This window comes from Gnatocerus cornutus, chromosome 6 (assembly GCF_029298725.1).
Source record: "Gnatocerus cornutus isolate USDA-ARS CGAHR chromosome 6, icGnaCorn1.1, whole genome shotgun sequence".
NCBI lineage: Eukaryota > Metazoa > Arthropoda > Insecta > Coleoptera > Tenebrionidae > Gnatocerus > Gnatocerus cornutus.
The window spans coordinates 7,747,966-7,768,919 of NC_142238.1; the positions used below are offsets into that span (position 1 = coordinate 7,747,966).

Below are 20,954 nucleotides of genomic sequence, written 5' to 3' on the forward strand. Positions count from 1 at the left end.
TTAATAAGGAAGTTAAAGCAATAGCTGCCTGCATACCACGAAAAAAAAAGAGACAAATGCATCAATGTAACCAAAAAGGTAAAAATAAAGTTGATAGAATAAAAAAAATAAATTTTGCTAAAAATTAAAAGTGGAGTGCACATTTACTCTTTTTATGGGTTCTAAATTGTAGTCGGAAAACGTATAAAACATTTAAATTATTTTTCTACGTTACTTAAATATTACTCTTCGTTTTGTAATACTTTGGAGTAAAAGTTAAAAAAAATGACATCTTGAGAGAACGTGTTATTAAAAACGCAAAACAGTTGTTTCAATTACCTCATTTGTGGCGTAGAATATTGATAATTAGGAATTATTAACTACAATTAATTTATTAATAAAGTTTATAAAAATATTTAAATTAATTTTTACCAATTAGTACTAGACGATATTTTAAGTTATTTATTAGGTGTTTCATGTCAAATTATTTTCTTCCTTGATTAACTCTTAAATTACAAAAACATCTTATTATGAAGATCTTAACGTGATAACCAAGGTCGCAAAACTTGATTTTTGAGTGGAATTCCCATGTAGACATTGACAGTATGATACGTTTCTTGAAAGTGCTACGGCAAAACCAAACCTAAATGTTAGGAAGAGTACTTCAAAAAATTGTGGCTATCAGTTCATTCGACCTCAAGTCCAGGTTATCTTACAAATAAATTATAAAGAAGCAATAGTTTCCAAGTTTACGAAGAATGAAATGAATGTACCGTTCAATTGTGCTAAAAAATGTACAGTTTTCGTGCGTGTGTGTTAAACTTATTATGCTTGTGTATTATTGGTAAGCTAAATTTCTCTAATGAATACACAACTCACACTTTCTATTATTGTAAATTCCGAACTTCAATTTACTATTACTTCTTTGTGTAGCAAAATACAGTGCGGGAAATGAAAACCGTACCTACGTCAGATTACGTCGAGAAGGAAAGGGGTAATTTTAACAAAAACTGAAAATAAATTCTCAATGTTATATTCCAAATAGTTGCGTACTACCACAATTCCCCAAATTAGGAAAATGGAACGTTTTTGAAGAAACGTCAACTTTTGCCCCTGGGCAAACAGTAAACCATCGCACAATTTTACAAGTTACTTGTGAAGAAAATTATAAATTAGACGGAGATGATATTATTGTTTGTACCCACGGAAAATGGACAGCTCCTATTGGCGATTGTTTACGTAAGGTGTTCTTCCAACTGAAGAATGTTTTCAAAAAATTATTACAGGAAAATGTCCCTCAAGATATAGCAACGCTATTATAACCGTAACTTGCAGAAATAATGACCGACGATTAGAAAATTGCGAAAATCCCACTGATGGAACCAAAGCAAAATTTCAATGCGCTGACTTTTACGAAGATCGTTCTTTGGAGCGAAACCCGGTCCACGTATGTTACAACGGAAAATGGAATCATAAATTACCAGAATGCACTCCAAGTAAAAAACTAATCCTTTTAACAATTTGATGGTTCTTTCACGTTTTCAGTTTGTGGTCAAAAATCGGTTGATGATCCCACCCTAATTGTGGGAGGCAAAAATGCAACTAAAGGACACTATCCTTGGCAAGTAGCGCTGTACAACGCCACAAACAAAGAACAACTTTGTGGTGGATCTCTACTAAGTCAGAGAGTCATTCTTACTGGTAATTTTACACTAATTCAAAGTGTGGTATAATTTGAATTTATTCCAGCGGCACACTGTATCACAAATATTGAAAATGGTCAAATTTTACCAAAAGAATTATACATGGTGGCAGTCGGAAAATATTATCGGGAGTTCGATCATCACGACGATTACACTTCAACACAATCTTCTTCCGTTCGTATTAGTTAAAAAATTCAATCATCGTACAAAAACAGAATTTCAGATCCTGGAAATGCACGTTCCTCGACAATATAAAGGAGACACTCAAAATTTCTTTGGGGATATCGCCATTTTGATAACTAAAAAAACTTTTATTCTCTCTTTAAGAGTCCAACCGGTGTGCGTTGATTGGGCTTTATCGCGTTTTCCCATTGTGATAAATACGAAAAAAGTTACAAATGGCTTCGTAAATTAAACTTTATTGAAAAGATTCATGACTACACAATATTTTCTAGGTAGCTGGTTGGGGATATACTGTCGAACATAAAAACCCTTCCAATGTTCTTAAAGAATTGGAAGTTCCACTAGTCGATAGTGAACAATGTCTTAAGAAAATAAGTGAAGATTACACGAGATTTTTAACTGACGACAAATTATGCGCGGGTTTTACCGACGCCGGTAAGATTGTTATTTTCTTCAAAACTTATTTCAAAAAAATGTTTTTCAGGAACTTCTGTTTGTAAAGGTGACAGTGGTGGAGGTTTAGTCGTCCAACACAAAAGTCGCTATTACGTTATTGGTGTGGTTAGTCTTTCGCCATTAGCGCCTACACAGGAAGGCGGTTGCGATAGTCAAAACTACGGCCTCTACACGAACGTGCAGTATTATATTGACAGCTTTATCCTAGACAAAGAGACCTTAGCTCGACCGTATGTTTAACTCGATTGATTAATTAAAATGTTTAGACTTTTTTAGAGTAGTTGAGGATACCACCAATGATGAGGATCCTAGTAGTAATTCACCAATTTCGACTACGACTACCACTACACCAAGTCCGATAACAGAAGCCCCTCGGTAACATAATGCTGGCAGCACAAATTCTTTAAATAACTGTAAACTAATTGTAGAGATACTTGCATTTTACCAGAACATCCAAATTCAGGCAAATGGTCTGTTTTTGGAGCTTCGATTTCATTTTCGCCAGGAACAACAGTCTCACGAGGAACTATTTTAATGGTCTCATGCAATAATGGTTATATGCTAAGTGGTAACAATATTACTCTCTGTGAAAACGGAGTTTGGCAATCGCCACTTGGGCAGTGTTTACGTAATGCGTTTTAACATCCTTTGATAGCAGTAAAAATGAAATTCTATTGCAGTAGGTTGTCCACCACTGCACAGTACAGAAACTACACACATCACTTGCACTTATAAAGACAAAGAGCTTAATGATTGCACAGATCCTCCTGATGGTACGGTAGCTAAACAAAAATGTGCGCCTTTTTACGAAGATCTACAGTTGGCAAAAAATCCAATCCGTGTTTGTAGGAATGGATCTTGGGATACGAGCAGATCAGACTGTGCTCCTAGTATAAAATCATTTCATAAAAGTAGCCAAACCTTTAAATTTATTTTTAGTTTGTGGATTAAAATCTGTCACGGCACAACTATTGATTGTTAATGGAAACGCAGTGAAGAAAGGTGAATATCCCTGGCAGGTGGCAATCTATCGTGGACCGGAAAAACAATTCATTTGTTCAGGTGCTCTCATTAGCCCAAAATTAATCTTAACTGGTAAACTACATTAAATGTTTTGTAATTTTCTAAAAAAAATTTGTAGCGGCCCATTGTGTTACAAATTTAACAGGACAAATAGAATCCAAAGATAATTATATGGTAGCTGTCGGAAAGCTTTACAGAGAGTTTAATCATCCCGCCGACGTGAATGCCGAAATTTCGGAAGTTTGATATTTACTATATTTTTTTTACATTATGTTTATATGAATACTTTATAGTTGCAAAATATTGATGTTCCAGTTGAGTTCACTGGAATATCGACTAATTTTCTCGCGGATATTGCTGTGTTAGAATCCAAAAAAAGGTTCAAACTTTCTCAACGAGTGCAACCAGTTTGTCTAGATTGGGGCTTAAAATATGCAAATGATTTGAACAACAGCACTGGTCATGTAAGTACCAACCAGTATCAGATCAACACTTCATCACAATGTCGTTTTCTAGGTTGCCGCTTGGGGTAAACTTTTCCCAAATTCTAGACATTCGGAAACCCTTCAAGACATAGCGATACCCGTAATACCAGAAGTAACATGTCTTAAGGGATTGTCAGAGTCTTTTCGACAATTTGTTACTCATGGTACATTTTGTGGCGGATATCTAAACCAAAGTACTGTTTAATAAAAAATTTAAATTTATTAATCTAAAACTATTTTTAGACCGTTCTCTTTGTGATGGGGACTCAGGTGCAGCTCTTGTGACTAAACATAATGGAAGATACTATGCTTCTGGTATTGCCAGTATCGCACCTAGCTCACCAAACGGAGGCTGCGATACTAACCAATATGCAATATATACTAAAGTTGCAGATTATATTAGTTTCATTCTGGAAAAAGATGCAAAAACGAAAGCGTAAGAATTAATGATAATTATATTAAATTAACACATTTTAATTATTACTTCGATAATGTTTTAAATTCTTTTAAATCACCGCTGTTTGGTCTGCACAGATCTGCACCTTCAGACAAAGACTGCACAAACAGCGAAGACTGTGAAACCACGACAAAAAAGACTGAACCGGCATCAGAACCAACTGCACCACGGTAAGTCTTTATCGGTAAGAAAAACTAAGTGATAATGTCCCTTTTAAGAACCAAATGTGCTTTACCAGAATATCCCGAGTTTGGAAACTGGGTAATTTTCGGAGTTACATCCACAAGATATAAGCCGAAAATGTTTGTTTCCACGGGAACAATTTTACAAATTAGTTGTTACAAGTCTTATAAGCTCGAAGGAAATCCGTTAATTCTATGTGAAAATGGACAATGGTCATCAAATATAGGAAAATGTTTAAGTAATGAAATTACATTATCATACGAAGCTTGAATAATTTGCTTTTTTTCAGAAACTTGCTCTACTGTAAAAAGCACCTCAATTATGAAAGCTACATGCATTTTCAATAACAAAGAAGTAAAAAATTGTACAGAACCTATTGATGGTACACGTGTGAAATACGAGTGTGCTCCGTTTTACGAAGATCTGTCGTTAAGGCAAAATCCGATTCATTTCTGTATAGATGGAAGTTGGAGCAATCCACAACCTAAATGTGTTCTAGGTATCACAAGTTTTTTATCATTTTATCGAGACGAATTAACCATAATCACCAGAATCAGTTCTACTATAATTTTTCCGTGTATTTTAGTTTGTGGCCAAAAATCTGTCCAAGCCACACCATTAATCGCTAAAGGAGCTACTGTAACCAAAGGAGATTACCCATGGCAAGTCGCAATATACACCAAATCCGGTAAAATTCTCATATGTGGTGGTTCACTGTTAAGCCCGAAAGTCATCTTAACAGGCAAGATGTGACGTACAATTCTTTTATGTTACTAAAAATTGTACAATTTCAGCGGCTCAATGTGTTACAGATAACGAGGGTAATAAAAAACCTAAAGAAAATTATATTGTAGCTGTGGGAAAATACTATAGACGATTTGATGACGATCGAGACCGGAAAGAGACACAACTTTCTGAAGTAAGCTCCAAGTACATACTAAACATTGTATAAGACTGTTTTTTTTTCTCAGTTACAAGAGATTTTTATCCCTTCAACATATAGAGGTGGAATTCAAAACTATCATGCAGATATAGCGGTTTTAATTTCTGTGCAACCATTCATTATTTCGAACAGGGTACAACCAGTATGCTTAGATTCTGGTAATTTTTACAGTATTCCCACAAATGATACTGGTTATGTAAGTTAAATGGAAGAATCAACAAAAAATAACAATTTTTCTAGATTACAGGATGGGGTTATAACTCAGAAAATACAGACGCACTGAAAGAGTTAGAAGTTCCTGCAGTACCAATGGCTACATGTAGGAAAAATTTACCAGAAAACTATCAATTGTACCTCACTAACGATAAGTTTTGTGCTGGACATTTCAACGAAGGTGAGTATTATTTAAGTGAGAAATATTTTTAAGTGAAAATATTTGTTTTAGGAGCTTCTGTTTGTAAAGGCGACAGTGGCTCAGGATTAGTGTTTAAGCATGACGGTAAATACTATATTACAGGAATTCTCAGCGTTATACCAACCTCATCAAAGGCACGTGGCTGTGATAGTCAGCTTTATGGTCTTTACACAAGAGTTTCAAAACACATCAGTTCTTTTATTTTGCAAAAACTAGCCACATATTAAACGGGAACATTTGTATGCTTTTTAATAAAAACTAAAAATGTGTTTTTCATTTTTTTTTAGTACGTATTAATATCTAAGTAACTAGATAAAGTAAGTTAAAAAAAAATTAATATATATACAGGTGTCCTACAACTCATGATCCATAGAGCAACGGAGAGTGCCGACAACAATACAGATGGTAAATTTTAAACAAAAATTGATTAAGTTTAATAGTATTCTAGAAAGCATAAAAAAATAATAACCAATCTAAAAAAAAATATTCTAGAAGTGGAGGCAACAAGGCAACGAGAGTGTAATGTTGATCAATGGTAATAGTTGTATATGCATCTATAGTTACCGATTTTCAAATTCTGTTCAGCATCGGAATTGGCTAACGTTTTATTGTCTTACCAGGATTATTTTTTGAGTTAAAAAGTTTTTGTTTCCAAATTTTGGTTTAGAATTAATTGTCTCAATAAGCCTTTTTTTCTGGGTTACCTGTATAATACTGTAATACTATTTGTAGTTGAAACTGTCAAAAATATCGATAAAAGATGAAGGAATATTTACTTAAATAAGATGTAAAAATTTTTTTTGAACATTGAAGGAGGTAGTTTTTTTTTATTAAACACTGGTTCTGTGGTCAAAAAAAATAAAAACTGAAGGAAGTGAGAAATTGTTATATGAGAATAATCGTAACTCAACACTGTTAATTTTAAACTGTAGATAACAAAAAATAAGTCGTTGTCCTCCACATAAGTTGACAGGTGTAGCCAAAAATATCCCAACTTCGAAAAATACTGTTAGGTACTTGACAAAACCGGAATCCATCCTCAGGAATCTCATTCGTTTATTTGCCCGTAGAATATTTCAAAATAAATTAAAACACTCAAACTTATTTTTTCCAATCACTAAACAATTTTTTAAATTATTGGGTATTCCATGTCAAAATATTAATAAAAAATTACGAAAACATCCTATTAAGAAGATTTTAACGTAACAACCAAGGTCGTAAAACTTGATTCTTGAGCGGAATTCCCATGTAGATACTGACAGTACGATACGTTTCTTGAAAGTGCTACGGCAAAACCAGACCTAAATGTTACAAAGATTATTTCAAAAAATTGTGGCTATCAGTTTGTTCGACCTCAAGTTCAGGTTATCTTGAAATTAAATTATAAAGAAGCAACATCTTCAAAGTTTCACAAAGAATGAGGTGTATTTAGCGGTCAGTGTAATAAAATGTACAATATTTATGCGTGTGTGTTAAACGTAGTATGTTTGTGTATTATTGGTAAGCTATCTTGTTAAAAACTACACAAATACGACTACGAATTCAATTCCGTACCTCCATTTACTGTCACTTCTTTTTGTAGTCAAAAATTGCCAAAGTACGGAAATAAGAAATAGTAGCTATGTCAGATTACCTCGAGATCTTCAAGGAAAAGGGTAATTTACACTAAACTACTAAACCCAACTTCTTAATTTTACTGTCCAAACAGTTGTGTACTACCTCAATACCCCAAATTCGGAAAATGGAGCGTCTTTGAAGAAACATCAACTTTTTCTTCTGGACAAATCGTAAATCATCGCACAATTTTACAAGTAACTTGCGAAGATAATTATAAATTAGACGGAGATGCTATCATTCTTTGTAGGCACGGTAAATGGACAGCTCCTATTGGCGATTGTTTGCGTAAGACGTTCTTTTAACTAAAGAAAGTTTGTTAAATATTGTTACAGGAACATGTCCCTCTAGATATAGCAACGCTATTATGACCGTAACTTGCAGAAATAATGACCGACGATTAGAAAATTGCGAAAATCCTACTGATGGAACCAAAGCAAAATTTCAGTGCGCTGACTTCTACGAAGATCGTTCTTTGGATAGAAATCCTGTCCACGTATGTTACAATGGGAAATGGAATCATAAGTTACCAGAATGCACCCCAAGTAAAAAATAAATCCAAATAAAATTTTGATGGTATTTTCACGTTTCCAGTTTGTGGCCAAAAATCGGTTGACGATCCTACTCTAATTGTGAATGGTAAAAACGTAACAAAAGGACACTATCCTTGGCAAGTAGCGCTGTACAACGCCACAAACAAAGAACAACTTTGTGGTGGATCTCTACTAAGTCAGAGAGTCATCCTGACAGGTAACTTCACACGTGCAAAAAAATCTGTTATAATTAAAGTTTATTTCAGCGGCGCACTGTGTCACAGATTTGGAAACTGGTCAGCTGCATTCAAAAGAATTATACATGGTAGGAGTTGGAAAATTTTTTCGAGAGTTCGATCATCACGAAGATCAAATCTCAGCGCAATTTTCCACTGTATGTATACACCAAAATAAAATAAAAAACTCACACGTTAACATTTTTAGATTCACGAAATGCACGTTCCTCGACAATATAAAGGAGACACGCAAAATTACTTCGGAGATATCGCAATTTTGATTACAAAAACAACTTTTGCTCTCTCGCCAAGAGTTCAACCAGTGTGCATTGATTGGGCATTGTCGCGTTTTCCCATTACCATCAATACCAAAAAAGTTACAAGTGGCATTGTAAATTATGGTCTTAGTAGTGGACCAATAATAAAAAAAATTCTTCCAGGTCGTCGGTTGGGGATATACAGTTGAACATAAAAATCCTTCGAATTTTCTTAAGGAACTAGAAGTCCCACTAATTAATGATCAAGAATGTAGTAAGAGAATAAATGGTGATTACACCAGATTTTTAACCGACGACAAATTTTGTGCTGGTTTCAGCTACGCAGGTAACATCGCAATTTTTTTTTCACTGATTTCAAAGTGTTTTTCAGGAACTTCCGTTTGTAAAGGTGACAGTGGTGGAGGTTTAGTGGTCCAACACGGAAGTCGATATTACGTTATTGGAATCGTGAGTCTTGCACCACTAGCGCCTACTCAAGAGGGCGGGTGTGATAGTCAAAATTACGGACTCTACACGAATGTTCAATATTACATCGACAGCTTTATCTTGGATAAAGAGACCTTGGCTCGACCGTAAGTTCAACTTGTTTATAATTCTATCAACTGATTACTTCATTAGAGTCACCGGAGATGCGAACTGTGATAACGATCCTACATGTAATCAACAACCTCCAAGACCAACAACAACCACAACAACACCGAGTCCAGTAACAGAAGCCCCTAAGTAATACTCGAGTTGGAGAAAAAATTCACAATTAATTAAACAAATTTTTGTAGAGGAACTTGTATTTTACCGGAGCATAAAAGTTCAGGCAGGTGGTCAATTTTTGGAGTTTCGACCGCATTGTCTCCAGGTGCAGCAGTTTCACAAGGCACCGTCTTACAAATATCGTGTAACAATGGGCTTACTATTAGTGGCAGCAAAAATTCGATCTGCGAAAATGGAGTTTGGTCACCTCCACTGGGATATTGCTCACGTAATTGTTTATATTTTTTAAAACTGGTATAAACGATTGTACTTTAGGAGGTTGTCCTCCACTACGCAGTACACAAACGACACGGATAACTTGCACTTTTCAAGATAAAGAAATGAATGATTGCTCAAATCCACCTGATGGCACCATAGCTAAGCAAAGTTGTGCACCTTTTTACGAAGATTTGCAGTTAGCTAAAAATCCAATTCGTGTTTGTCGGAATGGGTCTTGGGATACGAGCAGATCAGATTGTGTTCCTAGTATGAAATAATTTTATAAATCTATCAGAATCTTCACATTTATTTGTAGTTTGTGGATTAAAATCGGTAACGCCACAACCATTAATTGTTAATGGAAGTCCGGTGAAGAAAGGTGAGTATCCATGGCAAGTAGCCATCTATAAAGGACAAAAAAAACAATTTATATGCGGCGGAGCTCTGATTGGTCCGAAATTAATCCTAACTGGTAAGTTGCATCCAACTTCTTAACATCCAAAAATCAAATTTTTATAGCCGCACATTGTGTAACAAATTGGAAAGGGCAGATGCAAAATAAGAACAGTTATGTTGTGGCTGTCGGAAAATTTTACAGAAAGTTTAATGAACGTTCAGACGATCAATCCCAAGTATCTGAAGTAAGATTTCTGCTCCATGTTTGTACGTCTATACTCAAAATACTTTCCAGTTGCAAGATATTTATATTCCGGTAGAATACACCGGAGTATCCACTAATTACCTCGCCGATCTGGCCGTATTAGTAACCAAAAATGCCTTCACTCTATCTCAAAGAGTACAACCAGTTTGTATCGATTGGGGCTTAAAATATATAAAAGATTTGAACAACAGTACTGGTTATGTAAGTACCGAATCAGTACAACACTTTATAACACTCACTTCTTAGGTTGCCGGCTGGGGTTATACTTTACCAAATTCTAGACCTTCAGAGACCCTTAAATACTTAGAAATCCCAGTAATACCAGAAGAAACATGTCTTAAAGGATTACCAGACGATTTTCGTGTTTTTGTTACCCAGAGTACTTTTTGTGGAGGCTATCTAAACCGAAGTAAGTTTCTGCTAAAGGTTTTAAATTAATCTTAAGTATTTAATCTTTAGATCTTTCTCTTTGTGCTGGAGACGCGGGAGGCGCTTTTGTGACAAAACATGACGGGAGATACTATGCTACTGGTATTGTTAGCACCGCTCCTACATCACCTGAAGGAGGTTGTAATAGTAATCAGTACTCGGTCTACACTAAAATCGCTGATTACGTTAATTTCATTCTTGAGAAAGACGCGAAAGCTAAAGCGTAAGTTTTATTGAACGTAACACATAGAGGTGTACCCGAATAAAGTGCAAAGATTTTAACCCCAATATCAGACCACGCAGTTTGTCATGATGGCAAAATTTCGCGTTCCGAAACGAGAGTTTCCGAGAAAAAAATTATTAAAGTTTTATGCAGAAAAGGCAGGGCGCCACTGCATTTGGATCCAATGTCAAGTTCACTCCAGGCCATCGACAAGTTAAGAATAAAAACGCCAATAAACAAGTGGCAAAAATGTCTTTATCGGAGTTGAACAATGATCTTGGTAGAGAAATGTGGGTTTTACAGTGCCAAATTTTTCAAATGTAGATTATTTTGAGTAAGATTTTTTTGTATTCTTTGCCAGTACTTTCTTCAAAAGTGTTGTGCTGAGGCTAAAGTTTCAAAAAGTGTTTTCTTTACGGATGAAACTAAATGGAATTGTTCAATGGAGAGCATTTGATCATTTTTCGTAATATAGCTTCAGGTAACTTTTTCATTCTTTGGTCTCTAAATACAGTTAGATCCACAAAAACAAATCGGGAAGTCACCCTACAAACCAATCGAAATAAAGATTAGCCCTTTTGAGGGCCTAATTTATTTCAAACAAATTAATTTTTCGCAACCACGTGTGAAAATGATGTATTTAAAATCAGTAATTAAGTAAAAGTTAAACAAGTATGATAAGAAGCGAGCGTAAACGTTTTTTGTTCGAACGGTTTTTATAGTCTTTGGGAAACAGTTGTTGAATTCAGTGCCATCAGCGTCGAATAACGGGTAATCCAAGGGGCTTTGCCCCATTCGAATTTCGATTTTTTTGCAGAATCATAATCTACAGGGGTGTCTGATATTGGGGTTAAAATCTTTCCACTTTATTCGGATACACCTGTATGTATTACAATTCTGTTCATTCTAACAGATCGGCGTCCTCGGACTGTTTGAACGGTGACGACTGTGAAAAATCAACAAAAAAGCCCGAGTCAGAATCAGACATACCTCGGTAAGTCTTTTATCAATATCAGTAATAAAAATTTATCGGTAACGCCCCTATTAAGGACTACATGTACATTACCAGAACATCCAGCGTTTGGAAGGTGGTCAATTTACGGTGTGTCGTCAGATACATACAGGCCTAGACATGCAGTTGCCACGGGCACGGTCTTACAAATAAACTGTGACAATTCTTACAAACTAGAAGGGGATGCTATAATTCTGTGCGAAAAAGGAAAATGGTCGTCTCCTTTGGGACAATGTTTAAGTAAGAAAACTTATTACAAATTTCCGAGATAACTGTCTTTTTTCAGAAACGTGTCCACCTGTGACTAGTAGTCATACGTTGAAAGCTAAGTGCATTTATAATAATAAAGATTTGACAAACTGTACCGAGCCAGTTGAAGGGACACGTGTAAAATACGAATGTGCTCAGTTCTATGAAGACCCGCAGTTGGCGCAAAACCCGATTCATGTTTGTAGAGACGGTGCTTGGAGTAACAGTCGGCCTCAATGTATTCCAGGTATAATATCCACTCCCTCTAACAGTGTCACCAATGTTTATTTCAAGCCTGTGGACTAAAATCCGTCACTCCACAAATTTTAATCGTAAATGGTAAAAAAGCAAAGAGTAATTATCCCTGGCATGTAGGCATATATCGTGGTGAGAAAAAAGATTTCATATGTAGCGGAGTACTCATCGATCGACAGGTCATTTTAACAGGTTTATTTCTAACTAACTGTAACGACGGCTCTAATCGTTTTTTCTAGCTGCCCAGTGTGTAGCAGACTACAGTGGCAATGCACAATCTAAAGACCAATTTACTGTGGCTGTAGGCAAAAACTACAGAAAATTCGACGACTCTAAAGAGAACGCTCGTCGAGTTCAAAGTTCACAGGTAATACAAATAATAAAACCAAGTCAAATTAACATTTAAAATTCCAGTTATTGGATATCTTAGTTCATCCACAATATAAAGGAACAATGAAACCTGGTTCCAGCATCGCCATTTTAATAACTAAAAAACGTTTTACTCTTACTTCCACCGTACAGCCAGCTTGTGTGGACTGGGGTCTGACTCACGAAAAAGAATTTCAGTCAAACAGTTTGAGCGGATTTGTAAAAATTCAACTCTTTTTACTCAGTTTTAACATTGAGTTTTTTAGGTCTCAGGCTGGGGTTTTACTTCTGTGGGTAACAATCCAGCCGACGAGCTACAAGAGTTGGAAGTTCCTATCGTAAGTCGAGGGCAATGTCAGGCGGAGCTTCCTGAAACTTTCCTCAATTTCTTCACATACGATAAGTTCTGTGCAGGCTATCTAAATAAAGGTAAAGTGTACAATTTTATAAAACAATCTTATTTGTTTCATTCAGGTAAATCAATATGTAACGGCGACAGTGGCGGAGGATTAGTGGTGAAATTTAATGGAAGATATTATGTCATTGGAATTGTGGACAGTGCTCCACGATCAGAATACGGCGGTTGTGACACCGAGCAATATGGTGTTTACACAAAAGTTACAACACATATCGAGAACTTTATTGAAGAAAAAACACGTTCTTATAGGTCTAATCATTAGCTTGTTTTTAACGGTTATAAAACACAATATTAAAGGCTAAAAAAGCATTCTTGTGTTTCCGTTTCAACGTATTTCCATAAAAATCAAACGAAACTGGTTCAATGCGCCGGACGAAATTGCTATAACCATAATAATAAAAAAAAATGTAAGGCCAATCAGGAGAAAATAAGTAAGAATCAATACTTATTTAAAATTTTAATCAGCCTGCTGTAGATTCTCTATTGTAAATAAAGTCATTAGTACTGAAAAGTACACCAGCACTGATTGATAATCTTCATAGATAACCAATGCATTTATTTTTCTTGTTTTTCCGCAAACTCCACGACTAAAAAACCTTCGAGCAAGCATCTACGTCATTCAGAATTCACTCAAAAACTATTCGTCTTCGAAACCTTATAACAAAAAATTTAAAAATAAATGCAATGTGTATCTAAATTAACAACCAAATAGTATTTTCACAGTACATAAAAACAGCACACTGTTAACAGTAGCATCTTTCACATTCACTATGATGTCATCATATCACTAGCAGACGACGTATTTACATTGGGCCCTTTTAAAGAGTCATTAATATCCCGCCGAAACATTGATAAATTCTGCGTAAACCTGAAAAAAATTCATCAATAGAAAATGTCGGAATAAATTTCATTCTCACTTGTCTCTATTTTTCGTTAGCAAATTTCTTTCTATGCCGTCCATTAGATTCTCAAACCACTGAACCATTGCTGCTTGTTTATCAGGCGGCTGACTTCTGATGATGTTCTCTCGCATTTGATTAAAATACTCTTCATTTAAAAGAATGAGTCCTAGAAGCGGTCTAGACATCGACCATTGATTTCGACAATCCTCAAACATGATCACATTCAATACAGTGCTTAAAATTTGTTGAAGGATCTCTGGATGCCTTTCGAGAACTTTTAGGAACATATCACTGCTGGGTGCCATACCAACTCTTTGTTTTTTACCGGGATATACTGAAAAAGTTAACATTCAAAACGTACACAATTAGTTGTTTCCGTCATACCTTTTTGTGTAAGTTGTTTGAACAAATAGGTCACAATGTGATCCAGCGTTGCACAACAGCCGGTGCAAACCATTGTATCTATAATTCCTCGAGTAATTACAAAATTGCGAAATCATGTTTAACTCAAAAAGCTCAAACGACCATAGTTTCACAACACCGAGCATTCTTTTTAACAACGTTCTCTCACAAATTTAACGCCGAGTAAGCATAAATTCCATTTACACTGTGGCAACTCCCAAACAAATCCTGTTCGCAATCATAAAAAAGCGCTTTTATCTAAGCACAAACACGGCCAATTATGTCAAGTCTTTCTAGACTGCACAATCGTTCCCTTGCAATCAAATAAAGCTCATGCGCAACAAGCAAACATTCTTTAAAAACTATCTCTGAATGAACACGTGCTCCATTCAGGATAGTTGTTCAACTATATGAGTTTTGTACAGTCAGAGACATGACAGCTGCAGACCCAAACAATTCGTCAAAAAAATTATAAAAAAACAAAACCATAAAAGACAAACAGAACTACATTCTAATTCTATGAAAAACCCAAGTCCAGGTATCGTGATTACCCGGGTCTGATTTTAAACGAAACTTTGTCAACTAGCTGGATCGAGTGTCTACTTAAACAAACTTTTAAGTAATGACGATGACAAAGTTTTGTATAAAGCTGTGTCCCTGATCCGTACAGACCTGTATAGTGATTCAGTTGCCCACCTAAGGCAGTTAGACCCTCGGATATCGAGGAGAGGATGTATAAAAATACTTGCGGCTCCAGTGTGGATAAGAAACTCATGTGATCTTGCGCCAGGCACTCCAACAACACGTAGTAAGTCTGAGATAGCTTTGGATAATCCTGTACGATACCAAACACAATGTGTCAAAATTCGGAAAGCATGAAAGTAGATACAAATATAAGTACAAACATTTTCATGTGGACGTGTCCCACTGTCTTGTCCGCAAATTTTAGTGTTCGACGCACATGTTGCAAAAAATCGATTCCAAATACTTTAATAAAATATTCTCGTTCGACTTACCAATAAATCCGATTGCGGTATCGATAGTAACAACTTTACAAAAATGTTGAGAGCGTTGTCCAAAGTTTCATCTCCATACAGTCGAAACACACCAAAATTTACGTAACTGCCACACAACGCAGCCTTGAGCATAGAAAAACATATCGATATTCCTTTCAGTTTTAATGGATACGTTTGTTCTTTTGGTACTTCTACGTTAAGTATCCTACTACCTATAACAAAAAAATGTAGAAACTGTATGCTTTTCAAAGACCTTACCATAACTACAGATAATTTTACTTGCTTCCCTAAATAGCAAAATTCCGTTCGGTGACGACACATCGAACTGTAGTCGTTGCGATCGGTTTTGAACTAATTCAGCAAAAAGTTTTAAAACAGGTGTAGTCACTTGAGGATCGTGGTACCACAGTTCTATCGCTCGTAACAAAATTGGAGTGTAATTCGGATATCTAATAAAATTAAGAACAACTACAAATTACAAACTAGAAATACATAAAGTGAGAATACAAAAGGATACATCCAATCAAATAGCATCATGTATGATGTTTTAGTGTTGAATGAAAACGCCAATCCTCGGAGGTCTCTAGCTAGTCCGATCAACGCTTTTTTCGCATCCTCTTGAGCGAACATGGGACCATCAGCCGCGGTTAGCATAGAGCCAATATTTTCGAAAGAGGCTAAAAACAACTTTAAATAAACCACAAAATTACATTGAGAAAGTCACCTGTGAGAGGCAACATAAAAGTATGAAATCGATCTTCGTCTTCGCCTAAATCCACCATAAGCAATCGTCCCAACGACGTGTAAAACATAGATCTACACCGCATTTCCGTGACGACTACGGTGTTCCCCAAAAACGGGAAATGTTCACTGGTGTGATTATTTAACATAAATTGGACTTCTTCTAGTTTGACTAGTTTACGAACGCAGCTGTAACCAACAGATAGATCATTGAGAAGTTGCAACGTTTTACTGATGATTTGTTCACTGCGGCCCCAATACTTTAGATTCGTTATTCTGAAAATTATTCGTCATTGTATTGTAATTGAGCGACCACTTTACTTACATTTTCCTAATAAAAACGCTCAAAACGGTCGCTTCATCGTTCAGTCCCAAAACTTCCGACAGTCTTCTATAAACTTTTGAATTCTTTTGCACTTGATCGCCGACGTAGATCTTTCTAAACTGCTCAAAAAAACTCAACATGGCTAATTCTAATTTCTCGCAGCCGCCTTGTGCTAATCTGGAATCAGTCAAGTTCATCAATTGAAGGACTCGACAGACCAGCTCTCCATCCATGGTATCGTGTTCTTCGTTGCTATTAAAGGACACGCGGCCTCCTATCGCCGAACCGATAATGTAAACCAACCAAGTTAACCTACCTAAAAATGGAAAAACCTCATTTTTTTTCACCAAGAACGTACAACTAAATACCTTCTTGAATGGTAATTTCAACGTGTTGCGTTGGATTCACAACTCCGCTAGATCTAGGAATTGCCATCAGTTCTTGATAAGTTCTAGCGGCTTGATCGAACAATTGTACTAACAACGTGCACGTTTTTTGGTATTCGCATCTACCAATCACAGACAGTTGCTCGAGTTGTTGCTGGACCATCCCTAAATCTTCAAGAGGATCCTCGAGATTTTCTTGGACAACAACAGCAACTGACTCCAGTCGAGACGTTATGTATGCGTTAGTCACTTCCGGTGTGTATGTTTCTAAAAGATGAGGTTCGGTGGCTTTCACGTACGGTACCGAAGCTACCATTCTTTGCCAAAGACTCAGCAAATAGTGAACGCTGTTGGGAGCAAATTGCCACATCTAAAAAAACAACACCAGATAGTGATTTAGGCGCTGCTTTATCGTAAGAAAGTACCTGTAAGCTCTGCACGGTGAATTTTGCAATCAATTGGATGGCTTCTGGATAATTGTCCACCATGACCAATTCCCCAAGTTGATAATTAGACTTCAGTCTCGCCAGAAGCCGACAAAATTCATGATAATTTGCAGAATCACTCAACCCCTGTGGATTTTGCAGGATGTGCTTAACGCCATTCACCAGATGCGTTAAAAATTTCGCTCTTTCCGTGTTACTGAACAAAGACCGCCTAACCGACGCTATTTGTACAAGACAAGACAACGCTAACGACGACAGAGTGTTGGGTAAGGAATGATACAAGTCAAAAAACAACTTTAGAGTCGAAAAATCCAGAAAAGCTGGCCTCCAACTAGTCGGTATTTGAACAGTACACAAATCGTCCGAACTTTCATCAGTTGAAGTTCCAATAAAATCAAACGTGAGGCAGTTTTGTGCCAATCGCAATAATTGTGTCATTAAACCATGCTGACTTTCGTCGTTAAAGTTCAGGTTTTTACAATTCTCTATTGCTGTACCAAGAAGAGTACATGAAAGGCGAAATATCTCAAATAGTTGAGTATCACGAAAGGACGACGCGATTTTACGATGTTTTGTTAGCGAACGGTTGGCCTCAACTTCGGAAATTTGATTCATTTCACAAGTTAGCTGAGAGAGCAATTGTACTCCTATCATGCAATGTTCGACGGAACCCTGAAATTAAATAATCGAGTTATGACTCCATTAAATACACAAAAAATCTTTAGAATAAAAAGTGAACATCAACATATGGTTTCCGCACAATTTAATTGATCAGTAATTTATTGGCAGGTCAATTAGTATTGTAATTGAAACATGCCGGTAACGATTTATCTGAAAATTATAGCACACGCACACGCAACGTCAAGAGTAAAGAACACGAACTCTAGAATTTAAGTTTATTTTCAAATCGATAAGTGTGGATTTTAGTTGAAGAGCAATCAACAAAAGTTACAGTTACAGTACTCGTTCCCCCATGGAGTCATATCTATTATTATTGGGTGACGTTATTGATCTAATAAATTTAAAATATCAAAATTATTAGGTATGCAGTCGGCAAATATTGACCAAAACGTTTCACATTTTAAGTAAAAAATGTGAATTTCCCACCTAAAATAAAAATGTGCAATGCCTTTCGTCTGCTCAAGCCCGCTTAAGTGTTCAGTGCTGTTATTTGAATGCTACTTTGTCACAAGAATGTAGAACAATAACAGTCGTGGCGTGATCTAGCATTTTAAGAAAAGTTTAGTAAAAGCGTAAAATGAGTAAAACAAAAGTCTTCTATAGATAGTCTAAATTAAGCTTTACTGTCATTTTAATTGACTTTAGGAAGTTATAATGTCAAGTCGGTTAATGTCACCAACAAAATGTCAGGTAAAGGCTGGTTTAGACGTTGCTGTTGTGTATCAAACAGCTTTTTGCGAGATAAATAATACAAATTAATAAATTAAAAAATTCGAAAGATTTTGGTGACGTCATTTCTTACACGATGCGTTTTTGCTTAATGTAAAAAAAAGATTCTAACAAGAACTCATTTCCTCATTTTCTGGTTTTCTTTCAATCCGCTTATTAAAAATAAGCGAGTTTTATCCCGATAACAATTCTGTGATATCAAAGGCGTATCATCTGCTGATATTTTACGTAAAACAAATTTGTTCCTAACAAAAATCATTACGTGCATAAAACAATGATAAAAATGATTTTAGATAAAAACTTGACTGCTTCACCAATTTCAACGCTTTATCAATAAGATAAATCTAAATCAAAATTTAATCCTGTGACTATGAAATAATTTTATACAAGTTTAAACAGACTCGTTAATGAAGTATTTACTTCGTAAGTTACAGGTAGAAATATAACATTTTAATGAATTAATTAAATTAATTTCGAGCGCGTTAAATAACAATATCAATCACGTTTTTAACAACAAATTGAATTAATCCTCTTCTTTTACTTTGATAAGTATTACAATATAACAAAAAGACCAACAAAAAAAGCTACAGAAACGAACAAGGTAAACGATAAAAAACAATAATGTATTGCGAAATTATGATTAAAAAATGAAATGAACTGTACACATTTGACCCCAGACTAGGGAACGATTTATCGTTTTTATGAACTTCTCAATAAAGTTTTAAATATCTTCATTAAAAAAAGATACTCAACCTGCAAAAATTTGCTGATATCATTGACGACATTTCGAAATACAAAGTCTTCTTTATGTGTATCAAACCATCCCAGCTTTGTTATCCTTGCAAAAAGTGTGACCAGTGCTTGAACCACAAAATTGGGCAACTTTGGCCTTGTAGCCAGATAATTCAACACATAATTCCTAATATCCACTCTCTGTTGTAAGCTCAACCCTTGAGCGCTTCTTGAAACCAATTTAGTCAAAGTAGTGGCTGCTAAAAGCTGTGCATAGCATGAATCGCCTCTATCTAACAGAACCTGGCACTTGGTGAGGGCATCAGGCCCATCCTGGAACACTACTAAAGCCTTTTCTGCATCAGCTCTAACTGATGTGTCTTGCGACTCATAGAGCTGTTTGCACAACAGTTCCAGTTGGCGAATCTCCTGGAAAAAAATCGAGGGAGATTAGCGTTAAAATGTCAACATGTAGAGGTTGGGGTTGGAAGAACTTGGTCAGGGTCAAGCGAGCAGGCACGTGGAGGAAGTGATGGGGGTGTTAGTTAGAATGGGGGTGAAGTAATAGGATGTGTTCAAGTGACCATTGATGGAGTGAGATTCAATGGGATTTTCACGAGGAAATTTACCTGTTCATCAGCCATTATCGCTCTCTTTCATTGGGCAAAGTTTTTGGTTGATGTTTTTGGTAATGTAGAGATGGAAGAGGTTTGATTTGCACCACTTCTACGAACTTCACACTATTCACACTCAAAAACAACATAACGCAAATTTACCGGATCGGTGGCGCCCGGTCACTGGTGGCGTTATGGTGCAACATTGGAAAGCGCGAAATTCAAATTCATTTAACGTCTCTGCGTTCAAAAATCTTGTACCACCAGTTCTGTGTTATTACTAAAACCAAATACACTTTGGCCTTTCTTACAATAAAGCATCAATTAATTTTGTCGAATCTTTCGCATTCTTCTTTAACTGGTATTCTCCAATTACGTGCGAAGTAAAAATAGAATTTCTAAACGCGATAAATCCAGAATTAAAATTCAGTTACAACGAAAGGCGTTTATTTAAAATCTCGCTATAACTTGTGTTCTATTCATTATTATTATTATGTTTGGTAAAAAACTTCTCAAAGGCACTTCAATGTGAAGTAAATTATAATAATTATTGAACAGTTGCTCAAGAACTGGCACTGCATACGACTTGTGGTTTGTTGGCCATTTATTTTAATTTTAGTTTTTCATATTCCAAGAACTTTCTAGAAAAGATTTTACAGGAATCCAAAGAAATTGCCAAAACTTCATGGATCTCCCCAATAAACGACTCAAAAAATTTAAGAAACCCGAGGGAAAAACTTCGAAGTGATGTAAAAAGCGAAAGGAATTTACAGAATCGTTGGAATTCGATGCAAATTAATAAAAAAAAACTCAGGGCCCTACGAAATTTAAAAAATAAAAGAAATAAAAATTCATTAGTGTTGATGTATGAACCATTTTATTCAAAATAAACAAAATGACATGGCGTTAA

The 20,954-nt window shown here is 35.7% G+C and overlaps 3 protein-coding genes across 4 annotated transcripts; 2 read left to right on the top strand and 1 right to left on the bottom strand.

Moving 5' to 3' along the window:
- Window positions 1–550: 550 nt before the first annotated feature.
- LOC148172585 (transmembrane protease serine 9-like) lies at window positions 551–6,096 on the top strand. Its single transcript, XM_088039132.1, has 25 exons — window positions 551–823; window positions 913–973; window positions 1,025–1,218; window positions 1,266–1,475; window positions 1,525–1,680; window positions 1,729–1,856; window positions 1,906–2,088; window positions 2,138–2,300; window positions 2,350–2,551; window positions 2,598–2,696; window positions 2,750–2,949; window positions 3,002–3,211; window positions 3,261–3,416; window positions 3,463–3,584; window positions 3,638–3,808; window positions 3,861–4,023; window positions 4,073–4,265; window positions 4,364–4,456; window positions 4,505–4,707; window positions 4,759–4,968; window positions 5,056–5,211; window positions 5,264–5,388; window positions 5,441–5,608; window positions 5,653–5,806; window positions 5,858–6,096. The coding sequence occupies exons 1-25, from the start codon at window positions 772–774 to the stop codon at window positions 6,052–6,054; spliced, it is 3,969 nt and encodes a 1,322-aa protein (XP_087895258.1). The 5' UTR covers window positions 551–771; the 3' UTR covers window positions 6,055–6,096.
- A 939-nt stretch (window positions 6,097–7,035) lies between these two features.
- Window positions 7,036–13,379, top strand: LOC148172586 (uncharacterized). The gene is made up of 25 exons (XM_088040295.1): window positions 7,036–7,327; window positions 7,410–7,482; window positions 7,536–7,729; window positions 7,777–7,986; window positions 8,036–8,191; window positions 8,241–8,368; window positions 8,419–8,601; window positions 8,651–8,813; window positions 8,859–9,060; window positions 9,107–9,211; window positions 9,265–9,464; window positions 9,512–9,721; window positions 9,771–9,926; window positions 9,974–10,095; window positions 10,146–10,316; window positions 10,362–10,524; window positions 10,575–10,767; window positions 11,681–11,761; window positions 11,817–12,019; window positions 12,066–12,275; window positions 12,323–12,475; window positions 12,523–12,650; window positions 12,698–12,871; window positions 12,919–13,081; window positions 13,127–13,379. The coding sequence occupies exons 1-25, from the start codon at window positions 7,276–7,278 to the stop codon at window positions 13,330–13,332; spliced, it is 3,999 nt and encodes a 1,332-aa protein (XP_087896421.1). The 5' UTR covers window positions 7,036–7,275; the 3' UTR covers window positions 13,333–13,379.
- A 135-nt stretch (window positions 13,380–13,514) lies between these two features.
- On the bottom strand, window positions 13,515–20,250 carry Ranbp16 (Ran-binding protein 16). Of its 2 annotated transcripts, none has more exons than XM_088040297.1 (13): window positions 20,060–20,250; window positions 19,452–19,859; window positions 17,268–17,960; window positions 16,825–17,212; window positions 16,457–16,772; window positions 16,115–16,407; window positions 15,908–16,067; window positions 15,649–15,839; window positions 15,391–15,602; window positions 15,071–15,209; window positions 14,357–14,434; window positions 13,988–14,306; window positions 13,515–13,938 (listed from the first exon to the last, which is right to left on the bottom strand). In XM_088040297.1, the coding sequence occupies exons 1-13, from the start codon at window positions 20,072–20,074 to the stop codon at window positions 13,839–13,841; spliced, it is 3,312 nt and encodes a 1,103-aa protein (XP_087896423.1). In that variant the 5' UTR covers window positions 20,075–20,250; the 3' UTR covers window positions 13,515–13,838. The 2 variants fall into 2 exon arrangements, with proteins under 2 accessions (XP_087896423.1, XP_087896422.1); XM_088040296.1 differs by having other exon boundaries at window positions 15,047–15,209.
- Window positions 20,251–20,954: the final 704 nt, after the last annotated feature.